This window comes from Notolabrus celidotus, chromosome 9 (genome assembly GCF_009762535.1).
Source record: "Notolabrus celidotus isolate fNotCel1 chromosome 9, fNotCel1.pri, whole genome shotgun sequence".
NCBI classification, from domain to species: Eukaryota; Metazoa; Chordata; class Actinopteri; order Labriformes; family Labridae; genus Notolabrus; species Notolabrus celidotus.
This window is the reverse complement of record NC_048280.1, coordinates 639,850-663,574: the sequence shown is the minus strand read 5'-3', so window position 1 is coordinate 663,574 and position 23,725 is coordinate 639,850. Positions and strand designations below refer to the sequence as shown.

The 23,725-nt window shown below is 41.1% G+C and overlaps 2 protein-coding genes across 2 annotated transcripts in view; one reads left to right on the top strand and one right to left on the bottom strand.

Moving 5' to 3' along the window:
- The window catches only part of LOC117819373 (serine/threonine-protein kinase N2-like), a 17,534-nt gene extending 4,472 nt beyond the window's left edge, over window positions 1-13,062 (bottom strand). The window contains exons 1-16 of the mRNA XM_034692688.1: window positions 12,848-13,062; window positions 12,337-12,511; window positions 9,078-9,229; window positions 8,365-8,581; window positions 6,331-6,447; window positions 5,422-5,531; window positions 4,305-4,448; window positions 2,715-2,790; window positions 2,438-2,630; window positions 2,214-2,349; window positions 1,040-1,092; window positions 894-951; window positions 710-801; window positions 461-637; window positions 157-219; window positions 7-83 (exon numbers count right to left, since the gene is read on the bottom strand). Coding sequence (XP_034548579.1) covers window positions 7-83; window positions 157-219; window positions 461-637; window positions 710-801; window positions 894-951; window positions 1,040-1,092; window positions 2,214-2,349; window positions 2,438-2,630; window positions 2,715-2,790; window positions 4,305-4,448; window positions 5,422-5,531; window positions 6,331-6,447; window positions 8,365-8,581; window positions 9,078-9,229; window positions 12,337-12,505 — 1,834 coding nt within the window. The 5' untranslated portion in view covers window positions 12,506-12,511; window positions 12,848-13,062. The remainder of the gene's footprint in view (window positions 1-6; window positions 84-156; window positions 220-460; window positions 638-709; window positions 802-893; window positions 952-1,039; window positions 1,093-2,213; window positions 2,350-2,437; window positions 2,631-2,714; window positions 2,791-4,304; window positions 4,449-5,421; window positions 5,532-6,330; window positions 6,448-8,364; window positions 8,582-9,077; window positions 9,230-12,336; window positions 12,512-12,847) is intronic.
- Window positions 13,063-17,465: 4,403 nt separating this feature from the next.
- Window positions 17,466-23,564, top strand: LOC117819602 (protein SET). Its single transcript, XM_034693054.1, has 8 exons — window positions 17,466-17,709; window positions 20,886-20,943; window positions 21,195-21,337; window positions 21,427-21,530; window positions 21,615-21,728; window positions 21,835-22,005; window positions 23,041-23,172; window positions 23,264-23,564. Exons 1-8 carry the CDS (start codon window positions 17,637-17,639, stop codon window positions 23,285-23,287), a joined length of 819 nt encoding a protein of 272 aa, XP_034548945.1. The 5' UTR covers window positions 17,466-17,636; the 3' UTR covers window positions 23,288-23,564.
- The last annotated feature ends 161 nt before the right edge of the window (window positions 23,565-23,725 follow it).

The following is a 23,725-nucleotide window of genomic DNA, read 5'->3' as shown; positions in this document are numbered from 1 at the left end:
GTTCACCTTCTTTACAAAGTCCAAAGTCTGTGATCTTCACGAACCCGTCTGCGTCCATCAGCAGGTTGTCCAGCTTCAGGTCTCTGAGTGAAACACAGAGCACATGTGAGCATGCTCAGTGTGACGATGACATCAGTGTGAGAGAGGAGGACTCACCTGTAGATGATTTTATTCAGATGGAGGAACTCTAACCCGAGCACGACACACGCTGAGTAAAACCTGCACAGGATGATGATAACACGTTCATATCATGACTTATTACAGTCACAAGGGTGAGAAGGAGAATCAGTTTATGTTAGATAATCAGATTTAAGATCCTTTAAGGCTTTACATTTGGTCTAGGTTGCTTCATATCCTGTTTACAAAAAGGGCTTTTATTTTGAAGGGCAAAATGTAATTTCAGTGACGTGTTAAAAACCAGATAAAAAGAACTCCTAGGTTGTTTTTGAGTGAGGTCTACCTGGTCTGAGCCTCAGAGAAGACGTCGTTGTGGATGTGGATCATGAGGTCTCCGCCCGGTAAGTACTCCATGACGAAGCAGACGTGATCCCCGGTCTGGAAGCAGCCGTGGAGGTTCACCAGGAACGGATGTCTGGAGGCGTTGATCATCTCAAAGATCCTCTTCTCGCTCATCAGGCTGCAGAGAGACCAGATTTAGATCTACTGGAGGAGGAGCTGAAGAAACTAAAGACAGGAACCTGTCACCCACCTGTCCACTTCATCCCGGGTCACGATGTCTTTCTTCTTCAAGGCTTTGATGGCGTACAGTTTCCCTGTTTTCTTGAACTCAGCGAGGAGAACCTAGACGACAGAATCCACAACAAACCGGCTGAGGACAAACGTGTGAGGAAGACGCTCTGATCCACTTTAAAGACGAAGTTTGAAACTGTTACCTTCCCAAAGTGTCCTCGACCCAGAACTGAAATGTATCTGAAGTCATCCACCTGCATCCTGCAGAGAAGAGGAGACAGACAGGAAGTGATGTCAGCTCTTAATGTTTGACTTTCATAGTCTGAAAGAGACGAAGTGAAGAGTTTACTTTGGAGACGATACGAGTGGATCCTCACTTCCCTCTGAGCTGTTCATGGACGACTGCAAACACACAGAGTTTCAGATTAACTTTAAAGGTGACATATCACACTTTTTTCATCAACATATATTGGTCTAAGAGGTCCCCAAAACATGTCTTTGAAGTTTATGCTCAAAAAAACACTTTGAAATCAGATTCTGGTCTGCCTGAAAAACCCTCTTCTTCAGCCCTCCTCAGAACACTCTGTTTTCTCTCTGACCACGCCCCCTCAGGAAGTGGGTGTGGCCTCCTCGGCTGTCCGGCACGTTGATCTAATGTTTACATGTTGGCTGAATATACACGGCTGCTCACAGACCCGCGTTACTTCAACCCTCTGAATCTGATCCAGAATCTGATCCTGACGGAGAGGCGCCTGCAGCAGGACCTTTCTGAACCATTGGTCACAGATTTAGTGTTTCTTGTTGTTTTATTTGTCAGCATGTCGACGTGTGTCTTGGTACACAGCTACAGCTACGACATGTAGCTATGTGGCTATGCTAACTAGCGCTAGCACTTATCCATGTAAACTAAAAATCATCCACTAGATCTTCAAATCTGCAGACGTGGGGAGTCAAAGCGACCTTTGTGTTTATTAAGACAGCCTACAACTAGCATGCCTCCCTCCTAAGCTCCTTGTTAGCACACATGTGTGCAGGGAATGAAAAACGGAGGAGGGGTTGAGTTGTATTGTATACAGTCTATGGGCTGAACAAGCTCCGAGCTCTGACTTCCTGTTACAGACCGGATGGCGTTGTGACGTATGAAAAACACTGAAAACTGAAACGGCTGGTTTCAGCACACATTTACAGAAAGGTGGAGAAATCAGAACAGGGGCAGAATGGAGTCTTTGACTTTTCAGGGGGTTTGTAGACAGGGACACAGATTTCAGGGAGAGAACCATTAAGAAGTCCATTCTGCAGGATGTGTCACCTTTAACTCGCTGCAGATTAAAGACAGAAGAATCATAAAGGAGTTATTATTTACTTGAGTAGAAAAAGAAAAAGGAGTGCATGTGAGAAAGAGGCTTCATGCTCTCTTTAAAACGTGGTCAAAGTTTGATATTTTACTGCTTTTTCTAGTCGTTCTTTTCATTCTCTTCTCAGAAAAAAACACAAAGAAAGGTGAAACTGTGATTAAAGCTCACCAGTGTTTCTTGCGATGCGAGCGCAGGCGAGGTTCTGTGATCCGTGGCGATGATGGCGGAGGTGTGGTCTCCCTGGTCGAGGCTGGTGGGAGTCTTCTGGTCCTCAATGAGGCTGATTGTGATAACTGGAACTTCACTGAACATGAAGAGGACAAAACAACATCAGAGGTAGTGAACGGTGAAGATCCTAACAGTAGAAGTTGGTCTCTTGGATCGGCTCAGACCTTGGCAGTGCAGAGTTGGTTTGAGGCTCTCTCTCTGAGGGGCGTGAGCTGCTGTCCACCCCGGGGTCGGGGGTCGTGGAGAGGGACGAGCTGAAGGTGGTGAAGGAGCTGTATCGAGGGAGGATGTTCATCATCAGGTGACCCCACGTGGCAAAGTTCATGTTCATCTGAGCGGCTCTCAGGAAGTTTTTACCTGCGCGTGTGAAACAGGAAGAGGAAGTGAGAGACTTAAAGACTTAACACAAACCAGCCGACACTCTCAGGTCATCATCCGTACCTCTCTCTTTAGTGAAGATGCATCTCTGACGCCTCAGCTTCGGCTGCCGCTCAACCACAGCGTCGATGAATCGAAGCTGTGAGATCAAAAACACAAGATATGACTTTAATTTGATTTAAAATTTAAGAGTAAGAGGAATAAAAGAACGTTCTCATGAGCAGAGATTCAATATCAACATATTCTGAAGTATTTGGGCTGCATTGGTTGAAATATTTCACCTAAAAATACAACAAAAAAAAGGTCAAACCAGGTCGACTAAAGAAGGGAGTACCAGTTAGAAATAAAGAATATTTAAAAGATGCAAGAAAGAGAAAACAGATTGCATTAAAGAAACAGTTTGAAAGGTTTAAAAGTGTTTTTAAAAAGACTTAAATCAGCATTTTTTAGATGTTTAGGTCATATTGGGCTTCTTAATCATCTAATTATGCTGCTATAGGCTTAGACTGCTATAGGCTTAGACTTCTATAGGCTTAGACTGCTATAGGCTTAGACTTCTATAGGCTTAGACTTCTATAGGCTCAGACTGCTATAGGCTCAGACTGCTATAGGCTCAGACTGCTATAGGCTCAGACTGCTATAGGCTCAGATTGCTATAGGCTTAGACTGACACACTGGGATCCTGTCTTTCCCTCTCTCTCCTCTCTCTGCCTGTCTCTCACTTTAACTCTTCCTGTCCCATTAAAGTTACTAACCATAGACCTTTCTGGAGTCCCTGAGCTCCCTTGTCTTGTAGGTTCCTCTGGATCTCTGCTGTAGAGTCCTTTCTTGGGGTCTGTTATTCATCCTTTCTTTCTTTCTGTCTCTCTTTCATTTATTTTCCTTTCATTCCTTCTTTGCAGCTGTCCTTCTTTCTGTCTTTTATTCATTTTTTCTTTCATTCCTTTCTTTCCTTCTGTCCTGTTGTCCTTTCTTTATTTAATTTATTTGTTTGTTTGTTTCTTTATTCCTTCTTTTCTCCTTTCTTTTCTGTTCTTACTCTTTTTTATTCAATTTTCATTTCTTTCTTTCTTTCTTTCTTTGTTATTTCCATGTTTCTTCATCCTTTATGTCTCCTTTTCCTATCCCCTCCTTTCCTTCTGTCATTCCTTCCCCATTTCTTCTCCTCTTTTTCTTTCTTCTGGTCTCCCTCTCTTCTCTCTTGTCTTAGACCTTTCTGGAGTCCCTGAGCTCCCTTGTCTCGTAGGTTCCTCTGGATCTCTGCTGCTGTGGACGTGGTCCAGACTCCAGCTGCTACAACTACTACTATCCGTCTCCCCACTATCATCTCTCTCTCTCTTCATCTCCCTCTATCCCTCTCTCCAACACGGTCTCAGCAGATGTGTGTCTAACATGAGTCTGGTCCTGCTGGAGGTTTCTGCCTGTTAAAGGAAGTTTGTCCTTGCCACTGTAACTTGCTAAATGCTGCAAAGTGCTCTGCTCATGGTGGATTAAGATGAGATCAGACTGAGTCCTGTCTGGAAGATGGTACTGGATCTGATCTGGTCTTGATGTTGGGTCTTTGTTAATAATAGAACATAGAGTCCGGTCTAGACCGGCTCTGTTTGGATATTTGGTGCCTTATAAATAAATAAATAAAGATTGATTGATTACCTCGGCGTGCAGGACGCCCTGCGGCTCCAGTCTGAACTCCTGGTCTGGGTTCTGGTTCTCCATCAGCTCTTCCAGTCGGAGGAACTTAACGGCACACATCTCCCTCCGCTCCCCCCGGTAGACTCCGATCTCCAGCTCCCGAGACTGTCAGAAAAAACAACAAGACAAAGTCAGGACTGTTAATGTCTGATTGTGATGTTTTGTTTGAGTGATTAGCAGATCAATATAATCTCTGCTTTTCTAAATTCAAACCTCACAGCTTCATTTCAGGATTCAAAATAAAACAGAAGAAAAGTTTCCAGATGTTTTGCTAAAATAAAAAGGAACAAAAGGACTTATGATCGGATCACTGGGCTTCTCTCTCTGATATCTAAATTTTAAACAGATTGAGAATCATGTTTTTAACCTTCTGAGTTTCTTTAGAAAGAAATGTTTCTTTCATGTGATAAAAACAGAGAAATTAAAGAAATATAAGACAATGAAGTCCTGCAAAAGTAAGAGTTACTGTGATGAGGTGTTAGGGAGACACCTGGTGGTCACAGGCAGAACAACAACAACAACAATAATACAACCACAGTGAGTGAGTGCAGATCAGCTTGAGCTTCTAATCTTCTAAAATATGAGACAGTGCCCTGAGTTAAACAAACACAGAGTGTGTGAAGTGTTTGAAGTTAGGGTCAGTGTCAGTGTTAAACCAGAGACATCACACATTGGGAGTAAACTATGACAGCAAAGACTCTTCTGCTCCATCATCACTCTACTCAGAGCAGTAAGGGCCTGTGTCCACTAACGGATACTAATGTAGTTCAGCTTCTGCAGCACTCAAACGCTCTCAGTGTCAGCTGTCACAGGACTCAAACAAGGTCACACTTGTAAATATCACTTCTGTTTCACTGATGAATCAAAAATCCAGAAGGGGCGGGACTTCTAATATCAAAGCCAAAAAAGCAGTCAGTGGACACAGGCCCTTATATGGTCGGTTTATCTGACAATGACATATTTTCCTCTCTTACTGCAGCAGAGATTTATCTGTCGCAGTGTATTTTCACACTATTTCATTCTGTTTGTTACTTGTTTTCTAACTCTTTCAAGTCTTTCTGTCAGAGGATGGACTCACCCTCTCCAGCTGGACGCAGAACGTCTCGTCCCAGCTCGGTTTGCCGACGGCCGCACAGCGAGTCCGACCGACCACCCGGGTGTCGAGTCTGAGCACCGCGCTGACCTCCGCTGACGGGCGAGGGGAACATTTCACAGAGATCAAACATTTACATTTTGACTTCTTCAAGAGTTAGTAGCCTCAAAGTCTGAAGTCTTAAACCTGCGTTCTTCCTACTGTCCAGCAGGGGGCGACTCCACTGAGAAAATGCTCCTACTTCTCAGTCAATTTAATCCCTAAGTGAACATTTCCATGACTTCATGATCTCAACATCTAGCTTCAAGTTTATTCAACACAGCAGGAAGATTATTTCTCAACTTATGGTCCCGTTTAGAGTCAAAGAGACCCGAGAGGAGGGGAGGATTCAGGGCGGGGTTACCTGAGGCTGACATGTCGCCACCTGGACAAACTTAGAAATGCTACTTTGGGGTCTGTGTTGGCTTTACATCAACTTAATTTATGTTAAAAGAGTTAAAAATATAACATGAAAGCACTTTTAGAATACTTTTCAAAATAAAAGCCTGATAGGTTTTTCCTCAGGGGACACTCCCCTTGTTTTCACAGAATGCTTTTATTTTGAAGGACAGTTATTTGGTGAAAGAAGGACCTTGATTAGCGCTCTAAGCTATGTTAAGGATTTAATAACATCAGGTTACAGGAAGTATGTCCTCTTGTGTGATCTCCCTCTCTCTTTGCCTCCATCTCTGCGCCCCTCTCTCTGCTCAGCTGGTGTCCATGTGACCCGTTCTTTTTAACAAGATCATTTCCTGATAAGATAAGTCATTTAAAAGGATACAAATATAAGACATTAGTTAAAAATCAAGCTTTAATAACATAACTTTATGATTGAAAGATGCTAAACGTCCTTACCCGAGCGTCCATCCGTCCTCTGAGCGGAGGGGGATCTGTCCTCATTTGGACTCTGCTCCGGGTTCGTCTGAAGTTCTGATAAATCCTCACATCCAAGAAGTCTCACTTCAAGTTTCCCTGAAAAAATAATGAAGAGAATTAAAGTTAGTCTCTACATTTTGTGCTTCTGAGCTTTTAAAAACCGCAGTGTGTGACGACGTGAGGCTCTGATTCCTGGTAATGAACTCAGTTGATCAAAACGAGGTCAGCGTTTAAAATAAAACCTTCATTTCTCAGCTTTAATGACTCTTTCAGTCTGGACTCCGGAGCCTTTAATCAGGACTGTCTGCAGACGCACGCTCCTTCTCTCTCTTGGTTTCTCTGCAGCCACAGAACGAGCAGCAGAGAAGCACCTCCACTGTTTCAGCGCTCTGAGACTCGCTCTCATTATTTGCTGCCAACAGAGCAACTCCAGGATTTGTCTCCTCGTTACATCATCAAAAGGATTTTTTTTTTATTCTGGGCCTTGTCTTGGCCTCGTGCAGAAAGAGACTGGCTTACAACTGCACCATCCAAAACCCACAGATTACATGTTCTGTTCATCCTCTGCCAGAGGTCAGCGTGCTGTGAACCGGGTTCAGACTGTGGGCACACATGATGCTGCAGAGACCGGCTGAATGTCTGAGAGACCAAGACTTAAAACCCACTATCTGATGGTTTCTATCAAAGAAGATCAAACCCATCTTTACTCGCAGGTCTCTGACAATAGAGTCATTTTAATCTCTGAGACTGTCTGCACTTTATTCTTCTAATTATAGAAACATCAGACATCTGCTGAGACCGTGTTGGAGAGAGGGATAGAGGGAGATGAAGAGAGAGAGAGAGATGATAGTGGGGAGACGGATAGTAGTAGTTGTAGCAGCTGGAGTCTGGACCACGTCCACAGCAGCAGAGATCCAGAGGAACCTACGAGACAAGGGAGCTCAGGGACTCCAGAAAGGTCTAAGAAAAGAGAGAAGAGAGGGAGACCAGAAGAAAGAAAAAGAGGAGAAGAAATGGGGAAGGAATGATAGAAGGAAAGGAAGGGATGAGAAAAGGAGACATGAAGGATGAAGAAACATGGAAAGAACAAAGAGAGAGAGAGAAAGAAAGAAAGAAAGAAAGTAAGAAAGAATAAAGAAGGAAGGAAAGGAAAAAGGAATGAAAGAAAGAAAGAAAACAGAGGAATGAAAGAGAGAATAAAGCAAAGACAGAAAGAAAGAAAGACAGCAGTAAAGAAGAAATGAAAGGAAAAGGGAATGAAAGAGAGAAAGAAGAAGAGAAAACAATGGAATGGAAGAAAGAAAGAGTGAAATGAAGAAAGAAAGAAAGAAAGAAAGAAAGGATGAATAACAGACCCCAAAAAAGGAATCCACAGCAGAGATCCAGAGGAACCTACGAGACAAGGGAGCTCAGGGACTCCAGAAAGGTCTAAGAAAAGAGAGAAGAGAGGGAGACCAGAAGAAAGAAAAAGAGGAGAATAAATGGTGAAGGAATGACAGAAGGAAAAGAGGGGATAAGAAAAGGAGACATAAAGGATGAAGAAACATGGAGAAATAGAAAGGAAAAAGAAAGACAAAGGAAGAGAGAGAAGTGAAGAAGGAAAGAAATAATGAAAGTAAAAAGGAATGAAAGTAAAAAGGAATAAAAGAGACAGAAAGGAGGAAGAAAAAAAGAGAAAGACGTAAAGAAAGAAAGAAAGAAAGAAAGAAAGAAAGAAAGGATGAATAACAGACCCCAAAAAAGGAATCTACAGCAGAGATCCAGAGGAACCTACGAGACAAGGGAGCTCAGGGACTCCAGAAAGGTCTATGGTTAGTAACTTTAATGGGACAGGAAGAGTTAAAGTGAGAGACAGGCAGAGAGAGGAGAGAGGGAAAGACAGGATCCCAGTGTGTCAGTCTAAGCCTATAGCAGCATAACTAAGACCTGGTCCAAGCCTGATCCAGCTCTAACTATAAGCTTCATCAAAAAGGAAAGTTTGAAGCCTTAGTTAATCCTCAAACTAAAACTCACCTGTCAGAGAAGCAGGTCTGATGGAGAAGATGGACGGGGAGGAGGACAGGCGACACACAGGACTGGAGTTCTGAGGAGACGGGGGTCCGTTCGAGGGCTCGACTCCTCCTGCAGGCGGCTGCGGAGGCGGCTCCTGCTTCTTCTCCTTCAGACACTTCTCCAGAGACAGACGCAGAAGATCCAGCTTCTGGGAGGACTCCTGCACCCGGGACTGAGCCTGACGGGGGGAAGGTGACAACTTTACAAAACACAGCTCTGGAACTTAAACCATCATGCACGAGATATAGAGCTTTGATTAGGTAGGAGACTTTAATGTCATGAAAACATGATAGTTCAGTTTTTGGCCAATGGGAGTCAAATTGATTCATTATTTGTATTTAATTTGAGACAAACATCTTTTTAATACCTCATCAATTTAATATCTGTGTTTTTGCTGCAGACAAACATGCATGCAACTCTCTGCAGGACATCATGAGTACGCTTTGAAAAGTAATCTAGTGTCCTCATCCTCATCTTCCTGCACAGCTGATCTGCTGAACTCAAAGTGAGGAGGGAGGTAGTCACAGCTCCAGATGTTGCTGCAGATATCTAAGCTTCAACATGACCGTGCTCGAGATGCTTGTAAAAGGTGTGCAGGTGCATGAAATGTGCAGACCTGTGAGGCTTTAATCATTGTGCAGCATGTTTGTGAGTTCATGATTTAAAGGTCATACCTCAGCCAGTGCCGTCTGGTCCAGCGAGGAGATCCCCTCCAGCTGCTTCACCACATCTTTGGCCAGCTCCAGCACGTCGCTCTCTCTCTGCATGTAGTGCTGCAGCTCTGCCAAGCGAGCGTCCACGGGACTGATGGCGAGCGGCGAGATCCCTGAGAGGAAGAAGAAGAAGAAGAAGAAGAAGAGGAATTCACTTCAGACGAGCGATACAGCCTCGCAGATCCTCCGCTAAACCCCTTCTTCCATTTCAGTCATCAATATTTATAAAGCCGAGGAGGGCTGAGGATGTTTCCCTGCTCCAGGCGCAGGTCTTAACACGAGCTTATGAATGTCTCTGGTGTTGAGCTGACACTTATTTGAAATGGATGAGAGCTCTGAAAAGAGAGGTATAAAAAAGAGTGGGAGAGAAACCCTTCACCTGTTGATGAGTCAATAAAAGGAGACAAGAACGGGAGGGAGAGGGAGACTAATGGAGTCATTGTGCTGAAAGAATCCATGATCCATCGCTCTGCTCGGGGACTTGAATCCATCGACTGATGAACACTTTAACCTGCTTCAATGTTTCATCAATAAAGACCCAACATCAAGACCGGATCAGATCCAGTCCCACCTTCCAGACAGGACTCAGTCTGATCTCATCTTAATCCACCATGAGCAGAGCACTTTGCAGCATTTAGCAAGTTACAGTGGCAAGGACAAACTTCCTTTAACAGGCAGAAACCTCCAGCAGGACCAGACTCATGTTAGACACACATCTGCTGAGACCGTGCTGGAGAGAGGGATAGAGGGAGATGAAGAGAGAGAGAGAGAGATGATAGTGGGGAGACGGATAGTAGTAGTTGTAGCAGCTGGAGTCTGGACCACGTCCACAGCAGCAGAGATCCAGAGGAACCTACGAGACAAGGGAGCTCAGGGACTCCAGAAAGGTCTAAGAAAAGAGAGAAGAGAGGGAGACCAGAAGAAAGAAAAAGAGGAGAATAAATGGTGAAGGAAAGGTTAGAAGGAAAGGATGGGATTAGAAAAGGAGACATAAAGGATAAAGAAACATGGAAAGAAAGAATAAAAGAAAGAATGAAAGAATGAAAGAGCAAAAGAAAGAAAGAAAGATAGTAAGGAGGAATAAAAAATAAAAAAAGGGAAAGAAGTAAAGAAAGAAAGAAAGAAAGGAATGAAAGAAGAAAAGAGAGAAGTGAAGAAAGAAAGAAGGAAAGGGAAAAGGAAAGAATGAAAGAAAGACGAATGGACTAAAAGGAAAATGAAGAAAAGTAAGAAGGAATAAAAAAGAAGAAAGAAAGAAAGAAAGAAAGAAAGAAAGAAAGAAAGAAAGAAAGAAAGAAAGAAGGAAGAAAGAATGAAAGAAAGAAAGAAAGAAAGAAAGAAAGAAAGAAAGAAAGAAAGAAAGAAAGAAAGGAAGAAAGGATGAATAACAGACCCCAAAAAAGGAATCTACAACAGAGATCCAGAGGAACCTACGGGACAAGGGAGATCAGGGACTCAAGAAAGGTCTATGGTTAGTAACTTTAATGGGACAGGAAGAGTTAAAGTGAGAGACAGGCAGAGAGAGGAGAGAGAGGGAAAGACAGGATCCCAGTGTGTCAGTCTAAGCCTATAGCAGCATGACTAAGACCTGGTCCAAGCCTGATCCAGCTCTAACTATAAGCTTTATCAAAAAGGAAAGTTTGAAGCCTACTCTTAAAAGTAGAGAGGGTGTCTGCCTCCCGGACCCTGACTGGTAGATGATTCCAAAGGAGAGGGGTCTGATAACTGAAGGCTCTACCTCCCATACTACTTTTAGAGATGTGTTGTTTTTGGTGCATAAAGATGATGAAAGTATAAATGAAGCAGACGGCGACACAGAGTCTGAGTCACACTCATGAATCAGATGTTCTGATAAGTTTTTCAGCTGAACTGAATGTGGGGAGGAAACGAAGCCGAGCTGTTGCATAATTAAAAACTGCCCCTCGTTTAGAAACCTCATTTGATACGGACCAAAATTAAACGGTCTGATCGATGCGTTTAGTCGCTACACGCTGCGTGAAGCTTCCTGCAGAGAGGCCTCACCTTCCCGGCAGATCACTACGTTATGATTAATCAATGAGAGGGAAGGAGGTGAGGGGTCAGGGAGAGGAAACACGATACGAGGAAACAGTGCAGGGCGCTCGTCTCGTGTTTTAAACTGTTTGGACTAGGATGTTCTTTAATTTCATCCCTGTGTGCTCCATGTGTTCTTAAGAGGAAGGTATTGTTTTATAAATAAGGACAACTTGTGCTCATTTAAAAACGTCTCTGTGGATGACTCTTCATTCTGTTTCCTGCAGCGTGGACTCGGTCCGGGTCTGAGGGAGCCGGTCTCTTCAAGTGTTTTTAAAGCAGGTTGAAGGTGTTGGAGGAGGATGCATCAGGTTGATGATCACAGCCATGATTTAAGACTCTATCAGGAGGGTTTCACTTTCCAAAATTAAACAAAACACACTCCAGAGACGACAGATGGCAGGAAGTATGCTTCAACCAACGCTGGGTTTTTGAAACCTCAGTCCCTAAAAGAAAGAATTCTCCTCTTCCTTCTTTTTTTTAAACTGACTTCTTGCACTTCTTCCGCCCCTCGTTGAACATCACCTGGACTGTTTTGTCTTTGCAGCCTTTAACGGCCGGCCATCCTCGTTTTACCTCTTTGAAAAAGGAAACTCTGGCATACATTACTGCCTTTAACGGAGCTGAATAATTCATGAAAGCATGACAGAGTCGAACCGCGGCGTGCAGACTCCAGGAGGCAACAACACAACCATCAGAGATGTTTGCAGTTTGTGATGTGTGATCCTTAAAACACAGATTAATGACATTACATAAGAGAACTCTAGTTTTTCCTGCCTCATATAATCAATCAGAATGACTGAGTGGCTTTTAAATGTCCTAATGATGGATTTAAAGTCTGTTATTGAGACAAAACAGCGTTACAGTCGTATTATTCTGACGTGTTTTCACCTATTGTGCTCCTCTGGTGAAATGATCCAGCTTAGGACTCTAAATTTAGAAGATCTGAGTGTGACAAACAAGCTATTAATAGTTCCACAGATGTGTTGATGTTGCTGCAGCTGACTGTGATGACTGAGGAAGATTATTTTGAGCTTCTTTAGATCTGATTTTCACTCAGAAACAAACTGAAAGATGATCAATATTCTTGATTTGCATGAAAACTTGTGAGAGAGTGCATCTTCCTGTGAGCTCCTCTAACAGGACCATGATGACCCAGGACTCTGACCTCCATGTGTAGTGGAGCTGTCATGGTCGCCGCCACAATCATCTCCACCTCCACCGCCGCCGCCGCCGCCGCCACTGCTGCCAGCCTGGGTGACTTTGATAATCTGCATTCGGATCAGCTCGATCTTGGAGCGGCTATCCTGCAGCATCTGCTGAGCCGTGGACAACATCTGATCCTGATAACGACATCAAGAGACAACACTTCAGCACCTCGTTTATTACTCCCCTGACAGCTCAGCTGGGACAGGGGCACGTTCACAAACAACACACACACACACTCTGAACACACACACACTCTGAACACAGCCAGGGTTTATCATAACAAGTGTGAGGAGGTGGGGAGAGCAGCAGCAACAGTGTCGCACACACAACTCATTTACATACTGGACAAACACAGGACAGAGACACAGAAGAAGAAGAAGAAGAAGAAGAAGAAGAAGAAGAAGAGGAGGATAAGTGAGGACGACGTGTTCAAAAGAAGAAGAAACAGGATGACTTTGCACTTCACTCACCTCCGGACGATGATGCTCTCACTCCTTGCTGAATAAGGGCTATTTTCTCATCCTCTGTGCAGGTGGAGGGGGGAGGCTTCTCGGGTTGCGCCTCTCCACCTTCACTATCCTTGAAACACAGGTCCCCTGATGTGATGCTGCGTTCACAAACACTCTGACTGAGGGCTCTTCTGCTGCAGCTCCTACATCTTGAGACCTGGTTCAGACAGCCTGTCCTGTTTGTGTTTGCCTCCTTGCAGACTCCTCAGCAACATCCTCTTCCCACTGCATCCTCATCCTCTGCTCTGAAACCAAATCCCCCCCTCCTTCTCTCTCTCTCTCTCTCTCTCTCTCTCCCTCTCTGTCTGTTTCTGTCTCTTTTAGAGGGTTTTCTCTCTGCAGAGTTCCTCTCGGGTGCCAGCACTGCTGCTGCTGCTGCCTCTGCCTCTGCTGCTCGTCCTACAGGGCTAATTGCCTCCTCTGGGCTCGGTATTGGCCGCTGCATGACCACATGTTCCTGTGTGTCACCAACCAAAAGACAAACACAGAGGAGCTGCTGCTGCTGCTGCTCTCTTCGGGACGAGGCACAGAGAGAGACCTGTCTGCAGCAGCAGCATCGGGGAGATGGATGTGTGGGGTGTGAGGGACGTTAATAACATTAGCAGGGGGGTGCAGGAGCAGCTGTTGGGAACATGATCCTGAACATACAGATACTGGAAGCATTGTCAGTCCTGCAGGGAATGCATGCAAAGTGTGTGTGTGCGTGTGTGTATGCAAACATGACAGCTCTGAGAGGGGAAGCAGGGCTCCAGTGTTTAATAGGCTGCATGTTATTATATTAGTGGAAGCATAACAAAGTGGAAGCAGTGTTTCCTCACAGCAGGCTTGTGATTGGGTAATTCTCTGAATAGGAAATGTTAATCTATGGTTTATTCCTGCTTTGTTTATAATCTGCAGAGTTACTTCAGTGTGTATTCTGATGCAAACCTGAGCTCAGTGAGTGACAGGCTGATCAGCCCTGAGCTCCACAAACAGCCTCCTCTGATATTCAGCATCTTTTTAAAGTGCGCAAGTGCGAGTCGGTCCAACTGTCTGTTTGTCCTGGCTCGAGTAAACATCTCCTTTCACTGATTTTACTTTAATAAATCTCTCGTGATAAAAATCTAAAGTGTCATTTTGACGTGTTTTTCATGTCGGGTGGATTTTTTTGAAAACGGAGAGGTGGAAATCAACGAATTGGAGCCGAGCTGTGAGACCTACTTTAAGAGGCGGAGCTCTCCTCTTCTCCACTCGCCGAGGCGCGTTCCCAATGAAAGGAGCGCGTGAGCAGCGCTGCTGTTAGTGATGAGACTTCCGGCTCTTTTTAGGGACTCGGAGCATTCAGCCTCATTATGAAAAGAGTCGGTTCATTTCGGTTTCTCATCTGAATTCTGGATTTCAGTCAGATTTATAATAAATTATGTATAAAAAATTAAGATAATTAATAATAGATAATATCAAACTGGATAGGTTTATACTTCAAATGGCAGAAGATAATGTGAAATAAAGATTTGTATTTTTTTTTTTTGAAAATATATTTATTGCTTTTATAAACATAGAAAATACAGACTTGACAACACACAAACAAAGCAAAACTTAAAAAAATAAAAGCTAACCCCCACCCCCTCCCAAAAGGAAAAATAAAAAAACAACAAGAAAGAGCAAGTCTGTTGCAATAGCAGCCTTGATCACATTAAAACCTTATCTTAAGCAGTTCTTATTAGGAAAAAAAAAGAAAAACTTGAAAAAACAAAGACACATTTGCAGCAGGATGGTGCAGTTATGACGCAGAACATTAATGTGTGCCACGAAGAAACTTCAGCAAAGGGTCCCAGATCTTATTGAACACACTTCCTCTGTCTTCTTTGTGGAATCTCAGTCTCTCAAGGTTCAGTGTTCGCCATTTCTCCCAGCCACAGATCAAAGGTGGGCACACAGTCCATCTTCCACACTCTTAGTATTAGCTTTTTTGCAACCACCATTCCAAACAAAACAGCCTTCTTCTCATACTTATCAGTAAAAGATAAGGAGCTTGTAGCTCCAAGGATGGCCACCAGTGGGTCAGGTTTCCAACATTTTCCAAAAGCCTCAGACAAACAGCAAAAGATGTTTTTCCAGTACGCTGATAGTTTACTACATGACCAGAATGAGTGTGTTAAATTACCTATTGAGGATTGACATCTATTACAGAGAGGAGAAACATCAGGGAAAAAACTATTCAGTTTTTCCTTAGAGTAATAAAGTCTGTGAAGTGTTTTAAACTGTATAAGATTGTGTCGTACATTGACTGAACAGTCATGTATATTCTTTAAACATTCATCCCAGGTCTCATCTTTTATCTCCACATTGAACTCTTCAGCCCACGTCTGTTTAAGACCCAACGTATAAAGATTTGTATTTTGATAGGTTTATATGGTGGCCCTAAAGGGTAACAGCAAAAACATTTTAAAATATGTAAAAAATGTTTCATAAAAAGTCAAACCATTACACAGGAGTACATTATGAAATGCTTAAATAATTCACCCAAAAAACAAATACTCTTCCTTTTTTTGTTAACTTTTTTGTTCTGTGAAATAGTTTTCTCTTTCATAAAATAAATAATTGGACAAATATTAAGTAATTATGTAATTAAGAAAAAACGAAGTATTTTGGTTTTGTGAAATGTTTTTGAATATCATAACATAGTTTTGTGTTTTGTGTGAAATGTTTTTGACATTGAGTCAAGTTTTGCATTTGGTAAATGATATTGCTTGTTTTGTGACTTGTTCATTTTTTGCACATTTTCTATTTCATGATAGGTTTTTGTGTTTTATTTTTGTGGTCTCGAAATATTTTTGCAATTAACCTTTGTGGCAACTGTGTCCTAATACTTTTAAAGCCAAAGATAACTGATAATAAGAACAAAAGTATTGTATATTTAGACATGTTTTTACTTTCTAAAGCTATTAAAAATAAATATATTATAAATCTGGACAATCCTAAGAAAATTAATTGTTATAAAAAAGGAAGCTAGATCATTATCAATCAGTGAGCGATGGAGAAAGTGTGGGTTTTAATAAGAGTATACTGCTTCCTGCACTTTTTCGTTGGCTAGAAATACTTTTTACATCAATCAATAAAAATAGTTCATATTATTATTAATATAGTGTAAAACTTTGGAACTGACTCAACATGGAGCTACAGCAAGGTCAGAACATAATCCAGTTCAGGAAGAGGTTTAAAGAAGTAGTTTTCATGAGGTGCAAGGAGGAAGATGAGTGCTGAGAACCATGAGGGGTTTACTCTTGATTGCCGGTGTAAATATGAAGATTTGTTTTGTGGGACTGCTCTCATATAATGCCAGAAAATAGTGAATAAAGGGAGGATTACATAAGTTTTAACTTCTTCCTGATCCTTTTCACACATGTAAAGTAAAATGATTCAGTGTTTGCTAATGGGACTGATTGATTTTCTTCTTTTGTACTTGTATGTTTTTTTTTCTATTTTACTTTTATATATTTGAAATAAAAACATCAAATCATAAAATCAAATCAATGTTTCTGGATGGGGTTTAAAAATAGCTAAGCATATTAATTATTTATTTTCTATCATACCTTGGTCGTTTTCAGAAGTGAGTCGGTTCCTCTTGTTCAGTTAAAGTGATTCGGTTCCTCTCGTTCAGTCAAAGTGATTCGGTTCCTCTTGTTCAGTTAAAGTGATTCGGTTCCTCTCGTTCAGTCAAAGTGATTTGGTTCCTCTTGTTCAGTTAAAGTGATTTAGTTCCTCTTGTTCAGTTAAAGTGATTTGGTTCCTCTTGTTCAGTTAAAGTGATTTGGTTCCTCTCGTTCAGTTAAAGTGACTCGGTTCCTCTCGTGTAGTCAAAGTGATTCGGTTCCTCTTGTTCAGTTAAAGTGAGTCGGTTCCTCTCGTTCAGTCAAAGTGATTCGGTTCCTCTTGTTCAGTTAAAGTGAGTCGGTTCCTCTCGTTCAGTCAAAGTGATTTAGTTCCTCTTGTTCAGTTAAAGTGATTTGGTTCCTCTTGTTCAGTTAAAGTGATTTGGTTCCTCTTGTTCAGTTAAAGTGATTCGGTTCCTCTCGTGTAGTCAAAGTGATTCGGTTCCTCTCGTTCAGTTAAAGTGATTCGGTTCCTCTTGTTCAGTTAATGTGATTCGGTTCCTCTTGTTCAGTTAAAGTGCTTCGGTTCCTCTTGTTCAGTTAAACTGATTTGGTTCCTCTTGTTCAGTTAAAGTGATTCGGTTCCTCTCGTTCAGTTAATGTGATTCGGTTCCTCTTGTTCAGTTAATGTGATTCGGTTCCTCTCCTTCAGTCAAAGTGATTCGGTTCCTCTCGTTCAGTCAAAGTGATTTGGTTCCTCTCGTTCAGCTAAAGTGATTCGGTTGCTCTCGTTCAGTTAAAGTGATTCGGTTCCTCTCGTTCAGTTAAAGTGATTCGGTTCCTCTTGTTCAGTTAAAGTGATTCGCTTCCTCTTGTTCAGTTAAAGTGATTCGGTTCCTCTCGTTCAGTCAAAGTGATTCGGTTCCTCTTGTTCAGTTAATGTGATTCGGTTCCTCTCGTTCAGTTAAAAGAGTCGGTTCTTCTCCCCGACTCGTCCCTCCTCGCCTCCTCCCTCCTCGCCTCCTCCCTCCTCGCTCCTCGGCAGCTACATTGTGTGGACAGCAGCACGTTGTTGGCTTCTGCACGCTGAACTTTACGCCGAATTACCGCTCTCCTGCTCAGGGAGAACCCAGATCCAGAACCCGCAGCAGTCTGTAAGTGACCCAGCCTGAGACAACATGTCGGCCTCGGCGGCTAAAGTGAGTAAAAAGGAGCTGAACTCAAACCATGACGGAGCGGACGAGACCTCCGGTAAGGGGAATGGCGGCCTCCTGTTCACCGCCATTTTCACTCTCTTCTCTCACACTCTCTGCTTTAACATGAGGAGCTTTAATGTTCCTGATTATTACACTTATTACCTTCACTCGCCTTAATGCACCTGCAGCTTATCTCTGCACCTCTGCGTGTGCTCACATTCTGATAGCTAGCTCTGAAGCTAACGCGTTTGTTAGCATGTTGTTCAGCAGCAGCCATGTTAGCTAGCTGTGTAAGCTAGCTGTGTTAGCATGAACAGCGTGTTTGTGTCGTTGACTTCACACTGAGAGGTCGTGTGCAACACTGAAGGAACATTGTTCAGTGTGTGTGTTTAATCTGTGATGAAACTTTCATTAATAATATTTAAAAAACAGAGAAAGTTGTGAGTTTAATATTAGCGTTAGCAGTTAGCCTGCTCTGTTGTTGTTGTAGTGTTACCTAATGCTAACCATGATGCTAACTGACGACGTTTGTTTAGTTTCTGCTCATAAAGCTTTAAATTCTTCCTCCTCTTCCTCAGAGTCACTTCATATTTATTATTAACCCTCAGCTGGAGGTGTGTGTGTGCTGTAGGAGGATCTGGGTGGTGGTTTGGGGGTTAGGGGGTCCCGGCTCAGTGTGTTCAGTCAGATTCAAACCACGCGGCCGGAGACGGTGAGGGTCTGAGCCGGCAGCGCGGCAGCTATTGGCCGCTGGAGCTGCAGGATGAGCTGCAGAGTCACACCGAGGAGGACTGCAACACTAACATTAAATACATCATTAATCAGCTGCAACAGGAGCTTTAAGAAGGACAGGATGTTTAGATATTATATATATATATATATATATATATATATAATGTAAATGTTAAAGGAGGCGCGTCTCCAACTACATATCATATGATTCTTAAACCATAGAATCACTTTGTTTCCACTAAAACTACAAATAAAATAAAGAAACTTCTATTCTTTAAATGCATATTTTATCTTTACAGTACAAGTGGCCATATAAAGTAATTTAAAGCAACATATGCAGGAGTTAATGCAAATATCTGCATGTTTTATAGGTCAAAATGTGAATAAAGAAGGTGAGTTCATTTCATGCTTTTATTTTAAACAAGTTAATTAAATAAAAAAACCCAAGTTGGAACAATTAGGAATAAAAGAGAAATGAAAATATGATAACTTCCATCAGCAAAAAGTGAAACATCTGAATTTAAATGTGGGAAAAGTAGAAGGGAAGAAATAAAAACACATTTAATCATATTCTTTTAATATGCTATAAATAAGGGGATTTTCATTGATGTATTTTATTTCTAACCTTTTGAAATACAATAAAATAAAAAGACAAGTTCTACAATTTTACAATAATAGAGAAATTACAAGATATTTAAATACATCAGCAAAATATTAAATATCTGATTTGTAATGTGCAAAAAAGTAGAAGGGAAGAAGTATAAATGTATTCAGTTGATTTGTGTCCATTTCTTACATGTGAAATAAAATATTTAATAAACAGAAGTTATGAAATTTACCAACAATAGAGAAAAGAAACTAAAAACTGTAACATTTGAATTTAAATGTACAAAAAGGAGTACAGAAGAAGTGTAGACGTATTCAGTCCCACCTTCTTATTAATGCTATTCTGCAAAGAAGGGATTCTTAAGATACCATATATATAAATAATGTAAATGTTAAAGGAGATCCACTTAGATCCCAGCACAGAATCACTTTGTTTCGACTAAAATAACAAATAACATGAATAAAACTTATTTTCTTTAAATGTGTATTTTATCTTTACAGTACAAGTGGCCATTTAAAGTAAGTTAGCAGGAGTTAATGCAAATATCTGCATGTTTTATAGGTCAAAATGTGCATTAAAGAAGGGGAGGGTATTTGATGCTTTTATTTTAAACAAGTTAAATAAATTAAAAAATCAAGTTAGAACAACAAATGATACATTTTAAATGAAATGTGCACAAAAGGAGCAGGGAAGAAATATAAACATGTTTGATTGTACACTTTTATAATAAATATGCTGTAAAGAAGGTGATTTTAATTAATGTCTTTGTCTCTAGTATGTTGAATACAATAAAAAAAGAATTATAATATTTATAAACAATATAGAAGAGAGAAAATACGGGAACATCTATATTAAAATGTACAATTGATTGGTGTCTATCTCTCCTGTGTTGAATACAATAAAAATCAAAAAGTTGTCAAATTTGACAACAATAGAAAAATTGAAACATTTGCAAAAAAAGGAGCACAAAAGAAGTATTCAATCCTACCCTGTTATTAAAAGATATGTTAGAAAGAAGGGGAATTTATTTGATGTTTTTATTTTAAACAAGTAAAATACATTTAAGAAACTAAGTTTTAAAAGTTGACTACTATAGAGAAATGAAAATATATTAAATTGCATCAGCAGGAATTAAAACACCTGAATTTAAATGTGTGCAAAAGGAGTAAGGAAGAAGTATAAACATGTTTAATCGTACACTTTTATTAAAAGATGTTATAAAGAAAGGGGTTTAGATTTGTGTCTTTATTTCTAACATATTAAACACAAGGAGAAAAAAAAGTTATTCAATTTATCAACAATAGAGAAAATAAATGAAACACTGAAACATCTCAATTTAAATGTGCAAAAAGGAGATTGAATAGATAACTTATTTAATCCGACCCTTTTTATTCAAACACTTCAGTTGCATTAATTTTCGGTGGTGCAGACTCAGAGTCCAGGCTCAGGAGCGTGATCTGATGAAACAGGTTACCTGAGTTCACTTTCACTTTCAGCAGATATAAAGGCTGGACATCAGAGCCGCCCTCTTGTACTTTTTATATTGATAACTTAAAAAAAACACAATCTATTCAGCTGAGTTCCACTCTCAGTCGATGTTTAATTTTGAGATAGAATAGATATTTGAAGCGAGTGATGCTCGAGGTGGGGTAACGTTAGCTTGCCGTCGCATTGGTTAGCATCACAAGGTCGTAGCTGCAGGTGTAAGGTGCACATATTTTAAATAAGTGTTATAACTTCATTTCTTAACCTGCTGTAATGATTAAAATCTTGCTGAATGCGTCTTTTTATTGACATGAATAATCTCCTCGTCCCTGGATTCCTTGATACAGTCTCTGCCTGTTTCTAACCTCACTGTGTTTTAACAGAGACCGTTTCTTCTTTCTTTGCAGAGAAAGAGCAGCAAGAAGCTATCGAACACATCGATGAAGTTCAAAACGAAATAGACAGGTAAGGTTTATCTCACACGTCATGTTTTCAGTGTCAGAGCTGAGATTTCTTCATCCAGGAGAAGACAGGAAGGAGTGATTAGTTCATGTTTTAAAGGAAGAGGAAGTGGGGTGATTAAATCTGTGTTTTTTGTAGAAGTCTGTAGTGTTTCAGCTCCTTGTCGTTTACTGTTTGACATCTTTAAACTGTAAGGAAGATAAGTGTTCAGTCCTCACGTTCACACGGTGAAATGTCGGTTTCTCCTTCTTCAGGTTGAACGAGCAAGCCAGCGAGGAGATCCTCAAAGTAGAACAGAAATACAACAAACTCCGTCAGCCATTCTTTCAGAAGAGGTCAGAACTGATCGCCAAAATCCCCAACTTCTGGGTCACCACGTTTGTCAACCATCCACAGGGTGAGTAACCGAGCCGAGCGTTAGTGTGTGTGTTTTCAGAGTCACAGTGAAGAGACTGAGTGTGTGTGTTTACTCTGCTCTCTGCTCAGTATCTGCCCTACTGGGAGAGGAAGATGAAGAGGCACTTCATTACCTGAGCCGAGTGGAGGTGACAGAGTTTGAAGACATCAAGTCGGGCTACAGAATAGATTTTGTGAGTATTGCGACGCCGTGAACACGAGGAACGTGGAGCTTGCGGGCGTTTCGTGTTCTCACCCGTGTGACTTTTCTCTTCCAGTATTTCGATGAAAATCCGTACTTCGAAAACAAAGTCCTTTCCAAAGAGTTCCATTTGAACGAGAGCGGGGACCCATCTTCAAAGTCAACGGAAATCAAATGGAAATCAGGAAAGGTGCGTGTCTGAATATTCTCTCTCAGATTAAATTCATCCTCCTGGTTTCTCTCTCTGCTTCATCGTCGTCACTCTTTGATCTCGTCCTCCGTGTGTGTGTCCGCAGGATCTGACCAAGCGCTCCTCCCAGACACAGAACAAAGCAGGGAGGAAGAGGCAACACGAAGAGCCAGAGAGCTTCTTCACCTGGTTCACCGATCACGCCGACGCCGGCGCTGACGAGCTCGGGGAGGTCATCAAGGACGACATCTGGCCGAACCCGCTGCAGTACTACCTGGTACGTTTGAGTCCCAGCTGGACCCTCATCTGATCCTCGTGTGGTTTTCACCTTTTATTGAGCGGACAGGTAAAGAGTAGAGAGTGCAGAAGATGGTCGAGGCAGGGAGTCGAACCAGCGACCTCTCAACTCATCTTTATTTATAGAACACCTTTCAGACATTCAAGCATTCAGCCTGAAGTGATGCACAAGAAAACAGACAGAAAACAACAGAGAGGGATCAAAGAGGACAGGAAGGGGAAATAAAATACTTACAAAATAAAATCATGACGATCAAATCAATAAATTCAATGAATACAATAAAATATATCAAATTAAATCAAATTAATACCAAGTTTAAGTAAAATCAATCAGATAAATGCCAAATAAATAATATCAAAATAAAATAAGTACTCAGACAAATATGAGCAAATTAAATAAGATATAAAATAATATAAAAATAAGAGAATACAATAAAATAAGAAGTATCTGAAATATCAAATCAAATCAATGCAATACAATAAAATCAGATAAATACCAAATAAATAATATAATATAAAAATAAAATAAGAAGTACTTAGACAAATATAAGAAAATAAATAATATAACAATAAGATATTAAAAAAAAATTAAATCAGAAGTGTCAGAAAAATGTAATAAACTCAGATAAATACAAGAAAATAAAATATTGTAAAACATAAGAAAATACATAAAATCAAATAAATAAGGGAATATAATAAAACAAAATCAATAAACTGAGATAAATACCAAAAAAACAAAATAATATAAAATTACAACAAATTCAGAAAAATACAAGAAAATAAAAAAATTAGAGGATCAAATCAGAAGTATCAGAAAATGTCATAAAATAAATAGAAACAATGTTAAACAATGATCATAATTGTAATACTGCAGGTCGGGGCTAAAAGGAAATGACTCCACATTAATATCAGATAAATCAGCGAGGAGGACTCTTTCCTCTGTTCATGGGGCGCCCTTCAACCGCTAGTCCACCGTCTCCACAGCTCTTCATGTGTTCATCTATCCTCTCCTCAGGTTCCCGACATGGATGATGAAGAGGGCGAAGGTGAGGACGACGAGGAAGACGAGGAGGGTTTGGAGGACATCGATGAGGAAGGCGATGAAGACGGAGAGGAAGATGAAGAGGACGACGGGGAAGACGGAGAGGTAAAGTGTTGCGATGTGAAGAAGGTGTCTAAAGAATGAAGGTGTGTGTGTGTGTGTTTCCACGGTGACTGACGAGTCTGTTCTTCCTCAGGACGACGAAGGAGAAGACGACTAATAAATAACATCATCTGCCCTGACCCTCAATCTTCTATTCCCTGTTTGGTTTTTCCACTCACGTTCGGGAGCAAAGGTTTTAATTTTGTTTTTTTTTAATCTTATTTTACTTTTTCGTCAAAATCTGTGTGAGCTTCATTTTCCATTCTGAGGCCGCCTCACCTTTCGGTGCCATGTTTTGTTCCCCTTTGACACATCTTAGGCCACTTTGCCCTGAATTGTGAGTACCATCCCCTGAGTCATCTCAAAAAATAACAATAAAATGTATAAAAATAGAATCAGCACGACATCCTGAGTAGATCTGAAGACACACAGAATTCCTCCTGTTAAAGGTTGTGTGGTAAATTGACTAAAGCCATGGTGTAGTGACCCAGCGCTAGTTTACCTCTCAATATTTTTTCACCCATTGATTTTCTTTCCTTTCAGTTGGGGTGTTGAT